Genomic DNA, 19,624 nt, shown 5'->3' on the forward strand with positions numbered 1-19,624 from the left:
TGGTTCTTCAAAATTACACAGAGATCTGCGAGTTATCAGCCAGGCTCGTTCAAAGCACCCTCGGAGTTTATTTCAGCTGCTTAACTTCCTTTCTGCTCGCAGAATCCCAGGATGGCTGAGGTGGGAAGGGACCTCCGGGGGACATCTGGTCCAGGCCCCTGCTCAAGCAGGGCCACCCAGAGCTGCTGGCCCAGGACCACGTCCTGTCAGGTTTTGGAGATCTCCAGAGAGACCCCACAGCCCTACTGGGCCTCACTGGGCAACCGTGCCTGAAGGCAGGAGAGGAGGCAATGCCCCTGCTCGCCCCGTTCACACAACACGACCCAGAAGAAAAGCCATTGCTCGGGCTGGGAGAGCAGGGTTTTAGGCCCGAGGGAGCCAAAACCCACTGCCCCCAAATCCCAGGAGAAGCTCCAACTGGCTAGATACGGAAAAATGCTGTGGCCGTGCAAAGCAAGCCAAATTTTCCCTGCTGGGGGATGAGCACTGAATCGCCAGGGTCCAGCATCAGCCTTAGGCCGCAGCACAAATCCCTCTTTCAGAGCTGGTTAGGCTCAGTGTTTTTATGTATACATTGAGTAAAACCCACTGATACTTCAGTGATACATGCTTGTGCTTTGCTCTTTTCTATTTTATTCTTAATACTGGAGATACTACAGCAAAAACTTCATCGCTGGAGATTTATGGTGCTGCCAACATAACTCATCCTTGACTGAAACTTGGCGCAGGAGGCGTTGAGCTGGTCGCAGCCAGGCCTTTCTGTACGTCTTGTTGCTGGATGGATGCAGCTCAGTGGCTGTGGGGATGGAGAGGTTAGGGAGCTGTGAGAGATCTGAAAAACAGCGACGTTTGCCTTGCCTGGAGGACCTGCTGCTTTCCAAAAAAGCATTTGGCATTTAGTTGTTGAACTAGGGGGAAAACTTAGTGCCCAACTTGCTTTCCGTGCTTAAAAACACAAATGAAAGGCTGCGGGATAATTAAATCACTAGAGCTGCTTAAGAGAAGAAGTTCCGTGTTGTGTTTTTTTTTTTTTCCTTTTCCCGCAAGTGTTTAGTGTTTGGGGATTGCCATGCTGCAGAAGAGTCCAAATGTGAAATGGCCTGAAGCTTATTAAGGAGCGCTGAAGATGAGCTTTTTTTTGCTTGTTGCCTGAAGAAAGCAAAGCGTGGAGTTAATGTGATTTAAAAGTACTATTAATAAAGAGGGGGGAGAAAGGGGTCTAGCTGCATTTTTAAGGCGTGCTTAAAAAGAACAAGTATTACATAGGACAACTTGAGGATTTTTCCAGGAAAAACACCTCAACGAGAGCTGTCATTTCTCCCTCTCTCAGTGACTCTGGGCTCGGCCCCGCTGACCTGGGGGGGTGCTGGTGAAAGCCCCAAAGCCTGTGCCCTCCTGGGGCCCTCCGGGGAAATTCGGGAGAGACCGGGCCTGGCTCCGGGAGGAGCGAGCGGCCTTGCGAGCGGCGGCAGGAAGTTCTCGAAATACCCTTTGTAAACACCGCATCCTGCAGGAAGAGCGCTCGAGCCCAAATAAACCATTTTCCCCCCCCCTTCTGTCTACGTACGCACAAACTCCACCAGTTTGAAGAGATCTTATCGGCCCGGCGATGTGCCTTTTTGCGGTAGTTCCCAAAACAAGCTAGGTGATAAGTATCGGCGGTTTTCTCCGAGCTCTTAATCGCCTCTGCCCATGCTTTTACCAAACAGTCTGCGTCTCCCTTCACCTTAAAACTTCCCAGGTCAGTGGGCTCATCAAAAAGTGACCGTTTCTGGTTAAAATCCTTCCAAACGCAGAAGCTTGCTGCAGAGGTGAGCGGGAGGTGGGCGATTTCCTCTGCTCGACTTTGTGTGTGTGTGTATACGGGGCGGTGTTCCCCCACCAAAAAGCGGTGCTTGCGCACATGTGGTACGTGTAGAAATGATTGCCAGGCAGAAGATGAAGGGGAGGCAGGGCAGAAAGAGGCTTTTTTGATGTCTGATGTCTTTTTTGTTGGTCCTGGGACTGCCCTGGCATGATGCTGGGCTAGCTACTGCTATAATGCCTGCACTTGCAGTATGGTGAAGGTTTTACTGAACTTCTCTTTAAAAATACTCTTGCCTTTCTCCTGATTTTGTTGGTAGGTTCCAGAAACGCTTGTGTACCCAGAGGCTGAGATGTGGCTGGGGTCTCCCAGTTTTTTGGGTTGGTGCTGGAGTGTGGAGCTTCAAAACCGCAGCCCATGAATGAAAAAGGTTATGGCTTTAAAAGTCTGCCACCCACTCGTTTGGTTTGGTTCTGTGTGCAAGTCTTTAAAGAAGGTCCTCAAAATACATTTCCAGAGAGTGCAGAAAAGCCTCATTTCCACCCCAAGCCCCTCTAAGCAAGGAAAGCCTGTTCCCCAAAGTTAGCAGCTGTGTGGATTGTTTCAGAAATGGTGTGCAAGCAGCACAAAGATCTGTAAACTGAAACACAAGAAGCCCTGGCTTTGACATTCTGTCTAGTAGAAATTATTTCTAGTGGCTCGAATTGCTGGTAGGGCTGCTGTCCCCCCCTCCTTCACTCCGCTGTATCTCTAAGGAAGTGTGGGCTACCTTTATCGGAGTATTGGTGGAATAGCTTCCCCAACCTTTCATAAGGTCGGGTAAGAAAACAAACACTCCTCCTCATGGGAAGGAAGGGATGGGGAAAGAAGGGTGTTTTGTGTACACTTTCCCATTCATATTTTGAAAAGAAAATATATAAACTTCAGGAGTCAGGGCCGCCTCGCTCGTGCAATTGTAGGAGCTGAGAAGGAGAGCCTTAATTGCTTTCTCAGTGCTGACTTTAAAAAAAAAAAGAAAGAAAAAAACAAAGCCAGAGCGGAAAAGCAATGAGCAGGAGAGCACTTGCTGCTCTGCTTCTGCCTTGGTTAGACAAAATGTACTTCAAGGTCTCTGGTGACTTAAGTGATATAATGGCTGGCTGCTGATCGTGGATGTACCTAGGGTGTGCGTGGTGGCTGGGGCTGCGATGACGCAGACAATTTTGTGGCCTTTGTTCCTGCACTTAAACTGTGGGAGTTCAGTAAAACACAACTTCGCTGCAAATTTCTTATTAAGAAAAAACAGTTAATTATTACTAGACTGTTTCCCTCTTTTGCTTCCCCTCTGCTGCAAGAATAGGAGGAATAACTTTTCGCTAGACCATTTGCAAGGTTGTGATTCTACCGTTTCAGGAATACTTGACTGCAAGACAAATAGCTAAACCTGTACGTGTTTTTAGAAGGATAAACGTTGCTTTGGTTTATGTGCTAGGGTTATGAATGGTTGAGGTGGGACTAGAAATGAGTGTCCCCAGTCAGACCTTCTCCAGCAGATCTCGTGTCACCCATGGGGAGCGCTGGCTACCTGCTCGTGCTGTCGGTATTTAAAGCAAGTATTTTTTTTTTGTGTCCAGGTGTCCTAACCTTGGGCATGCAGCAGGCCTTCTTCCACGGTTCCCTCCTTTGTAGGAGAAGGGAAACGCCTAAAACCCGGCAATGCCCAAGTGTCCGCAGAATCGGCGACAAACAAACACAAGTTAATGGCTGCAGTTCAGGATAGCTGCCTCCTCTCTGGAGAGCGCTTTTGCAGCTGCAGCAACTGCTTTTGCTCTGTACACAAAGAGAAAAGCATCGGCATCATCCTTGGGTTCGGTGTGTTTTGTCTCTGGTGGGATGCTGAAGTCATTTCCTTGTGTGCGTGCCACCGGGCAGATCCGTGTGTCTGCCCTAGAGCAGCTTGTGTCCGGCCTGCGGGACTGCTCTCATAGCAGCTTTTGGAGGTGAGCAAGGCTTCCTTCTGGTGCTTCTGGCTGCTCTTGACTCGAGGAACCTATTTCTAGAGAAAGCAGAGCATGCTCCAGGACGCCTTACTCTGGCAGGTGACAACATAAGGCATGTGCAGCCTTATTCCAGTACAGCTTACTGGGACTCGGCAGAGCACAGGAGCATCTTGAAACACCATTAGGTGTTTCCTGGAGTCGTTCCTTGGCCAAGTACACCACCCTTTCTCTTGCCATGCATTCACACTGTGGGAGCTGAGAGCTCTGCATCTGCAGAGAAGCAACCCCTGCCCTGTAAGCAAGGGTGGAAAGACCTGGCTGCTTCAGCGAGGGGGTTGTGGAGCTGCTGTCTCTGATCTGTCGTCTATGGAACAGTTGGAAATAATATCTAACATACGGTGCGTGTCTCAGTTAAAGCCAAAAAGACTCGTTTAATGGACTCGCAGGGGTCTAGCTGAGCAGTGCTGCTGGTGCTTGCAGGGAACGTGTCTGTGCCTGGAAGAGGTTGTCTCTTCGGATGATTAACGTCAGCTGGCCTTCAGCGATGTGCTCTGAACCGAGCATCAAAGAGAGATCCTTCATGTCCTCTCTCATCTTTTCATGAAAGTGACAGGCCAAGTATTAGGATGCCTTAAAAAAAATATTTGGTAAATAGCTACCAGCATTGCTTTTTAGTACAATTAGTACTGGATTGTTCTGCAGTGTATATGGAAAAAAAAAAAACTCTCTGTGTGTAATGGGGGCGGTAGGGAGGGAAGGGAAGGGGGGGGGATGGCAGAGAAATCTGTTGACTTAATTGGTGATGGGTCAGCAGAAAAAATACTAATGTACTGATTGATTCCAGTTCGTGCTTTTACAAACTGCTGTGATGTGAACCTAGACCAGCTGGGTCACCCTTTGCTTTAAGGGCCATGGGAAGGCGGTGACTGGATTTTCTTGGAGCGGTGGAAGTGAATCTTCTTTGTGTCTGCAGACGGGATTTTCCGGTGTCAGATGGCGTTCGGAGGCACGTTTTTTTGCCAGGTGTAGAGTACCTGGCTTTATTCCTCCCTGTTAAGCCTAGCAGTGTGTTATTTTTTGGCTTCTGGCAGCGTGAGTACCCAGCAGGGCAGCGGGGATGTGCTGTTGACTTCAACCCCAAACGTAGCTCAGGTGTGCGTGCCATAGACTCATCCTTTTCCTTTGCACAGCCGATGCCCCCCACATGTACGATACCCATGCAGCTTCATTCAGGTGGCTCCACAGGTACAGCGACAGCACTTCCATGTGCTTGCTTCTCAGCACTGAGTTTCTGTGGTGTTAGCAGAGGAAACCCAGTTCTGCTTTCTGTTGTGAAGCGCAGTGGGGAGCGTGAAGTCTTTGGGTAAGGGGGATGCAGTGGGTTTAGCTAGCTGTCCCATGGAAAGAGGCTTTCTTCAGGTAATAACCTATATATAATCTTCTGAGCTGTTGTTTTCATGGGCGGAAGGAATAAGTTACCTCCTTTCTTGCGTTTCTGCATGTGGTTTTGTCGGTAAGAGCCTTCTGCTGCTCCCTGAACTTGAGAGTAAAGCCGGCTCCTCGGGATGGCAGAGGGAAACTCCGTGAGAGCCCTTTCCAGCTCCTGTGTTGAAATGCACTGCATAAAAGTGCACTTGTACGCTGTGTTATGTGAAGTGACTGTGCTGTACACAGCCTTAAGCAAATAGCCAGGGAGAGGTGACTGAGGCATGAAGGATGGCTGGGGCTGGCGGGGAAAGACACGCGGCATAGAGCCCACGGTGCAAAGCAAACAATGAAGGGAACAATGACACGTTTTAAAACCTCACACTGTGTTAGGAGAAGACTGTCTGGTGCCAAAAGCTATGCTTGAGGTCTCTTGAAACAAATACAGAAAATGCAGAGAGGTGTGTTATTAGGGAGAATACTGCTCTGCCCGCCTCACCTCTGGGAGGAGTTTGGGGTTATCTTTGTCCTACCTGAGCGAGGTCCCCAGCAAGCTCCCTGCTGAGGTTTGTGAGGGTTTAGGCTGGGTTTATGTGTTGGCTTGGGTGGCCGTCTTCTGAAGGAAAGTGTATTCAGCAAAGAGAATAACTGATAGGAAAGAGATTTTCTTAATCCATAGGCACGTTTTCCTCCTACATCGTGGGTTTTGAGACGCTTGAAAATGATACCCCGTTATCAGTGGGGGAGAAAAATAGGTTTGACATTTAACTTCAAATTCTGGACAGAAAATACATCCAGAAGTTTAAAAGCCTTTTCTGTAGGAAGTATCCTACAAGCTCCAGGGAAGTCCTTCCTATGGATTGCAGCTCGCTAGGTTGGTGGATGGCAGAAAGCCACGTAGGGTTTTCCTTGCATGGAGCCAACGGGCATGTGAGGAACTTGAAGGCTGAATTTGGAGGGCTTGTGCATTCACAGCTTCTGCATGCTCTTGCCATTTTATATTTAACTTCTACTGACAACTGTAGACCTCAGATTTGGGGAAGGAAATACCGAAAGGCTAAAATCCAGTCTTTGTATATTCATTTTATTTTGGAACGTCTTGAATACAGGAACTTTCCTGCAGGAATGTGGCTTTGTCATTCATGATCTAATTGAAATGCTAAATATACTAACCTCTTTTGTGCTTAAGGAAAATATTTGCTGCTATATGTGGTAACTTCCCATTGCAGGTTAGCCTTGATTTTGTCAGCGTGGCTTGTTGCAAAGGTCAGAAGGCGGTTACTGTCTTCCGTCCCATCAAACACACGGAGGCAAACATGGAAAAAGTCCCTCCGAGGCTGGTCTTTGTGGCTGTTTGTACAAAAGCACACGCCAGCCTGGCACAAGGTTTTCAGAGCTCCAAGACAGGGTTTGTGATGAGCTCCCTCGCTGTGTCGGTGCCTGATTTTTTGCGTGTTGCTGCACTAGCACGGATGCCTGCTGACTGATGCACGCGGGCTCCAAACTGGTCCTTATCGGACCGACGCGGCGTGGTTTTGATTTTCTTGATTCGTTTCTCTTTTGCGAGGCAAGTGGTGAAATAATTTGTTTCGCAGTGGGTACGGAAGACGTGCGTCGTCAGAAGTGGGGTGGATTGGGTAGCTCCGAGCGTTGTTGCGTGGTGCAGCAGCTTTGCATTACGTCTCTACGGCTGTAGCTCTGATTTTGTGAATGTTTTATTTTTTGCCATTAAGCACTCCTCTGCATTATGGATCATGCATTAATTAATCCGCCCATGTCATGTGTCAGGGCCGGATTGTGGCAGAGCGGATTTTTATTTTTATTTTTTTCTTAGTTAGGCAATGTGCTGGACACATTCCTCCTCTTGGCTGAAATTAAACCTTCTCCCCACCCCGACCGACTCTCCCACCCATGGACTTCCACCACGCGAGGCATGAGAGACATGCAGAGCGCACCGTAGGTTGGCGCGGTGCTTCAATTAACTATTAAACGCTGTAGCCGGGCATACATCCTAATTAAGCTTGAAGAGCCTGCTTGCCCCCAGGTGAATAGGAAGCCTGCCCTAACAAGCACTGGGACACCAACCCCCAAATTACCCTGTATTAAAGGAAAAGCTTAATTTTAGCCTTATAAATCTAAACAGACGGAGCGCCTTCTGCAGCCGATGGATGCAGGCCGTTGCTTTGCCAGCTGTTAGCAGATGGAGTTAATAAAACCCCGTTCACTGATAGTGCTGCTATTGGAAATCACGTAGGCACCGGCAGGCTGAGAAGAGCCAAACCCCAGCGCAGCTTCAGGAAAGCAAGCGAGGAGCCACCTCGTTGAGTATGGGGGCTCTGGGCAAGGGAGGGAAGACCCCAAAACCTAAGGGCTTGAGGAAGGGCTGATGAAACGGTGGAGATGGATTCCCATGTCAAATGGTTAAAGGACCAGCCCGTGAAGGAGAACATTCCTTTATCTCCTGCCCTCCAGCTGGAGCTCCGGCCCAGTCCTGCCTGCTGCTTGCTTGGCAGAAGGTCATGAGGAAGCCCCAGGCACTCTCCAGGAGCAGGATTTTTGGAATAGTCCCCGTACCACCCTCCATACCGGCAACAGCTGCTCATCGCAGGCACGACGGGCATCTGGGGGCCCTGGCAGCAGAGCACAGACTCCCCAGTTGCCACCTTGGCTGGGAGGAGAGTCTGCAGGTGCCATGGAGATTTCTAAAGCCACTCGATTTTTTTTTTTAATTATTTTTTATTTTTGATGCATTCATCTTGCATCTCTGACTTGCTGAAGGACCCGCTGGCCTCAAACACCAGTTGATTTACTGGCCAAGGCAAAAATGTCCCGTGCAGCCAGGACTGTGCAAAACCAAGAAGCCATGAGATGCCCCACACGAAGACGTGGCCAACTCTTCAGCATTTTGCTGCTTCATGATGTTCCTGTACGCCTTGAAATAAAGGATTTGAGGAGCCAGTTCATGACTTCCAAAAAAGTATTTGTTGATCATTGGCAGATGATGGAGAAAAAACTTACTGACATACACTTGATGAACTTCTGTAATGGCAGGAGTCCTAAGGGTTTTTTTTGTGAAAGTATTTTTTTTTATATTTTTTATATTTTATATCTTTATTTTTGTGAAAGTATTGTCCAGATTTTGTTGGTAGCTCGAGCAAATAAGAAGTGAAGTCGGAATATCCAGGTGAGATTTCAGGGTTAAAATGTCTTGCAGGTTGCAAGGTGTGCTCACAGGACGTGGCTGCATTCTTACTTCCAAACCTGGTTTTCAGTTTTCGAGATCAGGCAGGCTCCCTGCCTCCTGGCACGAACCTGTCTCCTTCTCCAAGTGTCTGGAAACATCGGATCTGGGTACAAACTGTGGTACAAACACCTCAAGTACTTCTTTATCTAGAGAGTGAACTTCTTGACAGCTGTTCCCTTGAAGCTGGCGCTCAAGGGTTCCGTCTGTGTCTGTTTTTATTATTATTCCTATTTCTGCTTCTGATAGATTTGTTTAATTACCAACACTGTCAGTCAACATGGAGAGTTGCAAGGCGATGTAAAACATTTCATTGTGCCGCTTCTGTTCATGAAACTTTGGTGTGCTTACACATGTGGGAGACAAAGAAAACGCTGATTTAACAGCTGGTCTGCTTGGCTGGGCAACATTAAGGTGGGATTTTAATGAAAATAATCACTTGAAAAGGGAAGGTGAAGTAGTGTAAAGCAGATACCCATAGCTTGCCCAGCTAGCTTGGGTCCAGTTTTGATTGCAGACCATCGCTTCTCCATCTGCTCAGGGAACGTGCTGATAAGCTCTGCATCCTTGCAGTGGCACCAGGGTTTCTCTGGTCCAGAATAATTTGGGTGAGCTGGACTTCTGAATTGTTTTGGAGGTGTACCCGTCAGATCCTTTTTTTTGTTTGTTTGTTTTGTTTTGTTTTGCTTTTTTGTTTGTTTGTTTGTTTTTTTGTGATTTTACTTCAACTTAATCAACCATGCCAGCGTTATTGTCAGTCAGTGCCCAAGATGATACGGACCAAAATAGGAAATGGGGCTGGGTATATTCTGTATGTCAGGCAGATAGAAAATGCTTGATATTTGGTAAAGTATATAGATATTTATACAAATGTTTCATACATGATAAAAATAGCATCTAGTTCTTGATTGCCATCGTGGAAGAAGTCAAATCCAAGTGGGAAGTAGAGTCGGTGGTGCTGCACTTGCCTTTATTTTTTTGTCTTTTTAAAATGTAGATTGTTTTCCCCCCACAGCTCAGTAGCACCCATAAACTAACCTGGAAATCTAATTACATTTCTTAAGTGATGAATGCCCAAGCTCAAAGCGATTACTTCCAGTGGACAAAAAAAAAAAAAGGACTTTATACAGTATAAAAGAAGTATTCAGTGTGACAGGAGCATTTCAGAGGGATAAATATTTTAACAAACCTTTTCTAAGGTTAAGTGGAACTTCGTCTGTGGTCTGGGAAGTCTGCGTGTGGCACCTTAATTCAGCTTTAGGTGTCAGTGCCTCTGAACACAGCGGTGATGTGGTGATTTGTGATGGTCTGAAAGCAGTTGTGCCCCCAGTTCGCGGGAGAGGCTGTGGTGGCTGGCTTCAGCGTATCCCCACAGCATCCTCGAAGGGATTGTAATTCAAGTGGTGGTAGCTTCGTTTTCTTTTGAACAAAAACAAAGGAATTTGAGTCCAAAGCAGCTTTGCTTTGTGGCTTTAGTGACAAAACCCTTCATTTCCAACAGGTATTACCGTAATCCGATATTATAGTGAATATACTGAAATATCTATCTGGAGGGAGTGCCTTCATCCCATGGCTCTGGGCAGAAATACAACAGCAAAATAACTTGGCTTATTGGCATCACCTACAGAACGCCGTGCGTGCAGCGACAGCCCTTGCAGTGCCTTGAAATGGCTTTCAACAAGGTGAAAACCAAAAAAAAACCAACAATGTTGGCGAGTGAGACAGCTCATCCGTAACATGCAGGATGGCCTCACCGGGCTGACAGCTCTGGGGACCTGGGTGAGGAAGCTCTCTGCAGCTGCTTTTGTATAGAGAACGGTGTGACCTGCAGATGGAGGCTTTCGCCAGTGTCTTGGGCTTCGGAAAAACAAATATTCACTCAAAATAACATGAAAATAAATAAATAAATAAGCTTCCACTTCTTCCTGTTTTTATAGTTTGCTTGTTTCCTCAGTGTCGTGGGTTTGTCTCCAGGACTGTGGATTATTAATCTTCAGAGGATCAGGACCTTCATAGAAGTATTTCCTGTACATGTTTATCTGTCTCTTTAACAAATTAGTATCTACTTGTTCTCTTCTGAATTTGCCTGCAAATAGTAGGAAACTCTCCCTCGGTAATAAGGCTTTTTTGCTAGAAAAATATCTCGATGAATCGTTGCCAGGGGTTAAAGTACCTTCTGTATGACTTAGTCAATGGCATCCTTCAGGACATCTGCAAGTAGCCCCAAATTCCAGAGGTCACTGTCTTTGTGTGGGTTTTGGCAGCGCGCTGTTTCAGCTACACTCCATCTCCTTGGTTGGGTGCACATCTGGAAGTCTCCCATTGAAGTGTCACCTGGACGGCTGGAAAAAAAAGGGATGCTGCAGCATCTGGAGCTTGTTTCAAGACAGCCATGGGTTTCCACCAAGTCTGGTAGCAGGAAGGTGTGCACAAGGCAAGTGGTAGTCAGTAGAGGAGTCCCCAGTTTGTGGGACATCCAGCCCTTGTGTTGACCTGTCGCATTGGGGTGGCTGCCATCCTTTAAGCTGCTGCACGACTGACTTATACTGCTGTGGAAAGGGCCTGTGTGGTGGGCAGTGTGAGGAGCTTGCTGGTGTGATGCTATCAGCTGCTGGAGGCTGGTGCTGAGCACCCTTATGGCTTGTCCCATTCCAGTGGCTGAATCAGTCCTGGAAAGGTGTGGGGTCTTTTTTTCAGTTTTGTTTTGTTTTTGTGGGGTGGGGACGATGGTGTGTTTTGGCAGGCAACCTGTGATTTCCCATCTGGGTGCGAGTTGCTTTCAGAAGTTCATGCTCAGCTTGCCTTGGGGCAGTGTGTACATATTTCTGTCCCAGTAGCACGCTGCTACACCGTCACTGTTCTTCTCTGGATATCAATTTCTAGCAGACAACAAGGCTTCGCAGGGCAGTCCCAGCACGTCCTGCTTCCCTGGCAGTCTTGTCTCACAGCCAAAACATCCCACTCGAGTGCTGGGCACGGAGCTGCTGCTTGCACGAGTGCATGGGGACATTTGGAGACCTTGCTGCCACCACTTCAGCCTTAAAACAGAAAAAGAGAAAGGGCTTGTAAAGCCCTGCTGAGGCTGATTTGCAGGCAAGTCAGATTTTGCTGTGTGTTTGTAATTTGGCCATGCGCAGAGAGACGTGGAGGGTTACCTGCATCCCCTGTTAGTGCTGCAGATCCTGATGCAATTCCTTCCTGCCCTCTGCCCCTGCCGGTAAAGTGCGCGAGGAGCTTGGCTGCTTCAGAGCAGGGCTGCCCATCCTCAAACCAAGGCTCTTCCTTCCTAAAGTTTCTCCTGCTCCAATATCTTGGTGGGAATGACACAAATAACAGTAAGTCCTAAGCAAGCGAGGCAGATGCTCGTAATATAATTGGATGAAAGTGCATGCAGGAAAAGGGAAACCAGATATTGTGATGTTGTGTGTCGAAGGATAAGCTTGCGCCTGCCGAGGTGTCTGTCAGTTTTGTGTTCTTGGTAAAGTGGAATTAAAGCTCTAGTTAAATCTGAGTTTAAGGAGGGGGGGAGGTTAAAAAAAAGAAAAAAAAAAAGGCATTTTGGAGTCAGATAAACACTTGTGGTTCCATTATCATCTGCTGCACACACGTCGAGTGTGGTCGTAACACAGCTTGAGAAACTGAAAAACAAGTGAGAACTTGGGAAAAAAAATCAGGGTATGTCAACTTCCTCCCTTCTAGGCATTAACTGCGTAATTTATTGGGCTATAGAGGGCTTTGCCCAAAGACAAAAGGCAAATAATTTCTTCTCAGAGGTACTCAGCAAGAAGGTATCATTGCTTTTCTTCAGCATTCAAGTTCTGGTGTGATGTTCTTAAACTTTTGGAGGTTCAGCATGCGTAAGTGCAGCGTTGTGGCCTCCTGAGTGTATGGACTCACTGGTACTTGGTATTTCCAAAACCTGGTGTTTTAGCCAGTTGTGTGGAGCACGGGTCTTCTGGCATACACCAGTAAGCCAGCAGGCGCAGATGGCAGCCCTAGATGATAAATCTGCACCAGAAATCCTGACTGAACGGGACGAGAAACTCCTTCCCCAGGGTCTGCTAGAAGACCATGGGAGGCTTCAGTCATCTTCAGGTACGCCCGAGGACTCTGTCCGTAGGCAGAAGTACCCAAAACTTTCACTTAAAAGGAATCAGCACGAAAACATGAATGTGCAGCATACTGAACAACTCGTCCTTATCCCGAGGTGCCGGATTCCCCTGGGGTGATCTCTGCAGATGAACCTTTCTGCCCTACGTGGCCGAAATCCTCCTTGCCGGTGCTGTATTCTGCTGGCACTCCAGCCCGCAGTATCTGACAGCACTGAAAATAGCTGCCCATTAAACAGAGCTCAGGAAGTACCGAGCTGTTAAATGGGACCTGCACGGTGGCTGGGGGGGGCACGCAACCGGCTGCAGCTTGAGGAAATGTTTATTTGCTTGTTTTTTTTTTTTTTTTTTTTTTTTTTTCAGCCCATTCTGCTTTGCAAGGGAAGCACAGGCAGAAATGTAAACAGGAAAGCCAATTGCAGTGAGAACAAAGTGGAAGTTAGGAGATGCACTCACTGGGCTGCAGGAAAGCAAAGGGACTGGTGAGAAAGCTCTGGCTGCTGTAGGACCTCCATCAGAAAGCTTACAGATAGCTAATGCTGGATGTGGCAATCCTAAATTATCAGTAAAGTAATTACAGCGCTACTAAAAATCACAGCAGCACAGTAAGCTTCATGCATCTTCCTTTAAGTGTCTAAACCAGCAGCCAGCTCCCAGAGGCACTGGAAACAGCTGGCTGAAAGGAGGTGCAGTTGATGACAGCTCAAGTATATTATTTTGGGGCCGGTTAACATGATTTTATGGAAGTTTTCAGTGGATTTAGGAATGTGGCTGTATAAAGGTTATCTCACAGTGCTTGCCTCTAGGCCTGCTGAATCTTGCTACGAAAGATAGTGCCAGCCCTGATAAAGAGCACTAAGAGTGGCTTGAAATCTAAAAAGCACAGAGGAAATGGGAGAAAACAAGAAACTGGATGTGCATTGCCTAGTTTTGTCTTCCAATCTGGGGTACGCATCGTTAGCCTGGGAGTGCTTGCTGGGAAGGATGTCATCCTGCAGCAAGGGAAAGTGAAGATGTGATGGTTTGATGGTTAGAAGCTCAAAGAGCGCTCACTTTATTGTTTTTTAAAGGTGGTTGGGTGTTTTTGTTTTAGTAATCTTGGATTCTTCGTCACATGAGATTTTCTCTTCAAGATAAACTGGCACAGAGAGTCACTTAGACCAGGCAGTCTGGATGAAAGCTGAAATAAAACTAAGTTTTAATTCAGGAACAACCAGCCAAGTCAAGCTCTTCAGCCTGTGTTATGAATGACCAGTCTTCCTCAGTGTTTTCTTGGGTGGATTCATACATCTGACCGGTGGTAGCAGTGATTGATCTTGGCTTGTGCAGGTGATGAGCTCTTCAGAGGGATGACTTGCAAGAAGCCATTAGCTCAGCTGTCGAGCTCTGCTGGCTGGCCAGCCTGTGAGATATCAATCCTGGTGGGAGAAAAGTGAATTCAGATGCAAACCATGGACAGGCAGGACATCAAAAGCATGTCTCCTTTGAACTAAGTGCCTAAGTGCAAAGAAAGGAAGGAGGAAGGTCTTGGTTTTTACCATTAGTTTTCAAGACAGTGAACATTTGCAGCTTGCCCTGTGATGCCAGAGTCCACGCTACACGAGAGCAAAGTACATTTTAGATTTCCTGCCGTGGGTTGCAGCTGTTTGACCAGGTATCAATTAGGAGCTCTGGAGGAGCAGTTTAATTAGGAAATAAGCACACAAAGCCTTATTTCGGCACAGAGGAGCTGGGCATGTCTCATTTGTGTAACCTCTCTTACGGTCGGGGATGTTTGTTTGGAGGCAAGCAAGGCACTCAGCGGCCTGCCTTTGGTCTCTTGCAGGAAAATTAAATCCACATGGCCTCCACCCAACACCTTCCTGCACACTGGGAAGTACCCATCTATGCTGGGATCGGTGTTTATTGTCGTCCGTGTGCACAAAAGTCTGTGCATCTGTAAGAATGAGGGGTCTGGCCAAGGCTAAGCCTTTAAAACGCCCAGAAAAAAAAAAAAAAATGCTGTTACAAGTGCTGTTACAATCAAGCGGGCCTTTTTCAACCGATGTGCAAAGAGTCGCCCTGGTTTGCACAGTTTGAAATAGAAATGCTGCCTCTGAGTTGCCATGCTCATTTAGCACCTCTGTATTTTATAAAGGGGCAATGTCTTTGCTGGGACCCGGGGTTGCACTGATGTACGTGCGGTGATGTGGTGGTGAAGGGATACCTGTGGTCAGAGCGGTCCTCCAGCTTCAATGCTGCAGTTTTTCTCTGTTCTTAGTTTTACTGCAGTGCTTGGGGTACATTTGTGTTAGGAAATATGTTTAGTGATGCTTAACATCCAGGTGAGCTCCGCATTGACAAACGCATGCACAGGGTTGAGCCGTGCTGTGGCCAGAGATGCTCCGAGATGGGTGTTCACAGACCATCCATCCCCAGCAGGGTCCCTGACCGCAATCTGAAACAGTCAGTGAGACCTAATTGTTTGATACACACGTGGATTTGCCATACTGCATCTGAAAGAAGCAGTGTTCAGCTGTACTTGTGGTACCTTGCTTTTTGGTACCAGGCTCCTGCCTGGGGGAGAAGAGGGATAAAATGGTGACTGTAGGGAAGAAGGAGCATTTCAGTGCCCCTTTGAATGCATGTTCAGGTGCAACCCATCTAAAACATCTGTAAACATCATAAAACATCTGAAATCATACCTAAGAATCAGCTTTTACATGCTTTCTCCTATCTCAGCCATATACTTCTGTTCCCTCATCTCTCCCAAAGTGACTTGGACGAAGGCTGGATTTAAGGCAGCTTTGTGGGCAAGAAGGAGGGTGTGAATGAACTTAGATCTGTCTCAAACGCTGGGCAAAAAAAGCTACTCTGAAGATGTTTATAAAGTCTTTGGGGTTTGTTGTTTTGTTTTTAAGTGAAGGAAAAAAAACGGGGAAGAGCAACATCCTTCGCCTCTCCCAAGGAGCAACTTCTTGCTGGGTTCATGAGCCGCTGGGCTCGGTCCCGCGCCGTGCTGCTGAAGTTCAGCCCATTAAGATGACTGACACGAACGGGACAAGGGGGTTTCCTCGTCCAAATCCCAGTTTCTCCAGCAGCTGCGGTGAGGAGGAGCTCCTCTCGCTCTGACCACAGTCCCGGCTCTTTGAACCGTGCTCGCAGTTGGCCGGCCGGCAGCAGGAAGCAGCTCCACCGCCTCGCTGGCTCTCCGGTTGCAATGTTTGCTTTAGTTTGCTAATAGCAGGAGCCTGCAGCAGCGTGCATCCCGCTCGAAACTGGGGAAAACGTGCCTATATGGGAGCAGTCGCTCCCCCGGCCAAGCCTGGAAATGCAGAAAAGCGTTAGGGGGTTTTTCACCGTAGCACCAAGCTGGCAGCGATAGGCACGCTAAGGTGGTTTTGGAGATGGTGGAATTAAAGGGGGGAGAAAAAAGACAGAGGAAATATGAAAGAAAAGAAAAAAAAAAAGCACGGCAGCATTGCCAGACTTGGAGGCTTGGAGGTGAGGTTTGTTAGCTTAGCCTCAAGTTTAAAGAATACTTGCAAAAGCAAGAAGCCAGCCAGGGGTTCAGTTGATGCTTACAAATATCCTGTGACTTGAGACTGGCTTCCTTTCGGAGGAAACCCTTGGGAACGGAGCTCGAAGCGAACCGAGTGAGGTACTTCTTGACTGATGCACTCGCTTCTCTGTGCGGATAGAAAGCCAGGCCACGACTTCAGTTGCATCCGCATGGGTCGAGCACGCCGCGGCGTTTATAGCAGGGAGCTTCTCCACGTCTTGTATTCTCACAGCATTTTGCCCTTCCAGGGTGAATCCTGGCGCACCAGCAGATGGGTGACTTTGCAGAAAATCCCCACGTTGTGGTTTGACCCCGTGCTGCACCTGGAGTTTTTAAGAGGGCCGGTGAACCTCTAGAAAAGCAGCAGGAGGGCAACGAAATGGGCAGGCACTGGGGAGATGTCAGTGCTTAAGCTGCTGTTTCAGAAACATGATTACAACATGGTTTATTCAAAGATAGTTTTGTCTTGCACTGGGAGGCTAATTTCATCTTCCCTTGTCCCTCGAGAGAAAAAAGCTTTAGAAACTGGACTTGCAGCAAAACGGGCAAGGCATCTTTGTTTTTTTGTTGTTTTTTTTTTTTTCTGGCTGACTTGCTTTAGGCTTGTGTGCTGACTTCTCGCTGGAGGCAGCTGAGGACAGGGCTGATGTTTGCTGTATTGAGCACCGAAGGGTAAAAGCAGTGCTGCTGCAGAGCCAGGAGAGGAAAGCAGCGAGCTGGGCTCGCAGGGTGCTGTAGTGAAGAACTGAGCAAATGCTTCTGCCCTGGCTCCTCTGAGCGTCCCGGGCATTTTTGCTTCACAATCTGTTGTCTGCACAGCAAAGCTGGGCTCAAGCCTCTGTGGTCTTGAGGTCAGTATTGCTGTGGTCCAAGCGTGAAGTTTCCAACACTGTGCATGGTTTTTGGTGATTATGTCCCTAAAATCCAGGGCACGGCTTTCCCAGAGGATGCTTTCAGGTAGCATCATCGTGGCCGCTATTCTCCATCCTGGGAAAAAGTGATGTTTGCTGCAACCTGAGGTTAAAACATCTTGGATTTGAGGAAAGCTGAGCCTAGAAACATCTAAATTAGCTCTCTTTCCCCTGCTCCTCCAACCATCAGTGTAGATTAGTTCAGAAATCAGGCAAGTATTTTTAGAAGCTGGCTTCAGAGCCCCGGTGTCACAATTTTCATTCTTGCTGCTTGCGCTGAGGCACTTCTTGAGCAACGTTTTTCGCCTTAAAATAATGGGGAGGACTTGAGGACAGCCGTGACACTTGGGGTGGCGCCGGGTGAGCTCCCCACGAGCCACAATGGGGCTTCTCCCAGCCCCTTGCTCCGAGCACACCGGCTTTTTGGGAATAAAGCACGGGCAGGGTGAGCGGGGAGGGGACGCCCACGCTCAACTTTGGACCTGGAGGCGTGAGTGATGTGCCCCGGGCTCCGGCACAACTTGCGACAATCCCCGGCAGCGCCTTGGCTCCGTGAGCCGCTGTTATTAGTTTATGGCAGCTGGATGGCCCTTGTTTGATTTTTATTATTTCTCCAAGCCTATCGGCGGGGCGGGGAAGCAGGGATCTTTGGTCGGTCGGTGCGCCCGCGAGCGAGCGGAGAGGAGAGGAGAGGAGCGGGGAGGATGTTGGCGAATGAGTAATGGTACAGCAGGGCTCTAACGTGCAGGATAGCTGGGGGATGAGTCACCCGGCACAATGCAGCACATCCGTCGAGGAGGCTGAATCACGCACAGGGGGGAAGCCGCCTGTCAGCCACCAGCTGGGCTGGGGTCAGCCTGAGGCGCGGCGGAGGCAAGGATGGTGACACGGAGCGACCCGGGGGCGCAATGTAGAGGAAATGGCATCCCCCGGCAGGTACGTGCCTTCCCTCGCGGCACCTTCGTTTTTTTTGCTCTATTTTTTCCCCCCCTTCTTCCTCCATAGCCCTTCTGAATCCTCCCCAAGCCGGGTGGTTTAGCGGTGGATGCGTACAGCTGATCCGTGCGGGCTTTCTTCGCTGGTTCCGTGCTGTTTCTGCAGGAGCATCGAGTTCACGCCTGCCCTTTCTTAATTAATTATCCAGGGGGAAATGCCGAGGGTGCTGCAGGAGAGGCCCCTTGCCTCGCTTGCTGCCCTTCTCCAGCAGGGTGGAGGGGCTGAACAGAGCTGTAATGCAGACTGTTTTTGTGCATGTTGGTTTTGATACAGTTAATCTCTTTTTTTAAAAAATGTATTTAGATGGCAAAAGATGAAAATGTTTTGATTTAAAGCGTCTGTTCTTCTCAACCTCCCCCCCCCGACCCCTGCCTTTTGTGCAGTAGATCTGACTGGAATTACAGAAAGGGTTTTTTGTTAGTTTGTTTTTACATTTGCACAATCCCATCGTCCGTCAGCCTGCCTCGCTGTGCGGGGGGAGAGCAGAGCTCCTTCCTTCACCCATCAAAATTAAAGGAGGTTGGGGGGGAAATGCGAAGTGCATAGGGGTCCTGGTGGTTTTTTTCTTGTCTTTGTCTATACTTATTAAACCATTTTCGTGCTCTGGAGTATCACCGTGTGTCATCACCACAGCTCACAGCGTGGTTTATCCGTGACACACGGCAGCGCAGGGAGGAATGGGATGCGGTGCCGGGTGTCACCACTGCCATCAGGCTATGGGGCCGTGGGAGGAGGGTCGTGTGGAGGTGGCATCGTCTTGTGCATCAGCCACATAGATCTGCCCATGGCACTCCTCTCTGGTTTTGCGTGAGCGGTGTCCAATCTCTAGGCGCATTTTACAGATTAAGGAGGGCAAGAAAACTCAAAAAAAGCATAATGTGATTGCTTTGCTTGTTACTTTTATGTCTTATTTTTACTAAATATCATTCGTTAGCTAATGTATGATAGCTGTAACAGTGTTTGTGGTCAGTATATGGTAGAGAAAGTTGATAGAACTTGGTTGTGTCTTTAAATAAAAAAAAAGAAAAAAAGAAAAAAAATCAATTCAGGATGTAGATCTCATGCAACTACCTGGCTGGCTGGCCAGGCTTTTATGCGCTTTTTGCTTATCTTGCATGTGATATAAAACAAATACCATCTGTCATGCAATAACAACTTCCTTTCTCATTACAGTAAATGATAATGCTAATTAGCTTTCCTTGAAATCTGTTAATATTTTGTACCCTTGCATGAAACTACTGCGACTTGCGTGTGCAACTTTGCCCGTGCTGCATGCCTAGCCAGTGTGCCACAGGGCAAATCAGTCAAATGAATTACCTTAATAAAATGATTTTTCTTGCCTTGCCCTTCCTTACAACTTTCCAAGACACGCTGCCGTGTGCAGCGGTGATGACTTACTGTAGGATCAATCCATTGAATGACTTAGAAGGAAAGTTAAAACTGCAAAACTGAAGGTCATTCAATAATCCATTGAGAAGGAGAGTTGGGGGGGCTTGGATGAGGTTTCCTCCAGCTCAGGAATGCACGTCATTCATTTAAAAGTTTTGTCAGCAGGACAAAAGCCTCCGTGTGGGTTTTCGGGGCCCTTTGGGAGGTTTGGAGCAAGGGCCAGGTCTTG

The 19,624-nt window shown here is 48.0% G+C and overlaps 1 protein-coding gene across 3 annotated transcripts in view; it reads left to right on the plus strand.

The window, feature by feature from the left end:
* SPRED2 (sprouty related EVH1 domain containing 2) overlaps positions 1 to 19,624 on the plus strand; it is a 60,026-nt gene that overhangs the window by 8,021 nt on the left and 32,381 nt on the right. Inside the window, exon 1 of one of the 3 annotated variants that reach the window (XM_084512258.1) lies at positions 17,778 to 17,946. The exons of the other annotated variants lie outside the window; for them this stretch is intronic. Within the exon in view, the coding sequence (XP_084368384.1) occupies positions 17,930 to 17,946 (17 nt within the window). The 5' untranslated portion in view covers positions 17,778 to 17,929. Of the gene's footprint in view, positions 1 to 17,777; positions 17,947 to 19,624 lie in introns of those variants that run through there. 3 annotated transcript variants of the gene reach the window in all.

Source organism: Aythya ferina, assembly GCF_964211825.1.
Source record: "Aythya ferina genome assembly, chromosome: 3".
NCBI lineage: Eukaryota > Metazoa > Chordata > Aves > Anseriformes > Anatidae > Aythya > Aythya ferina.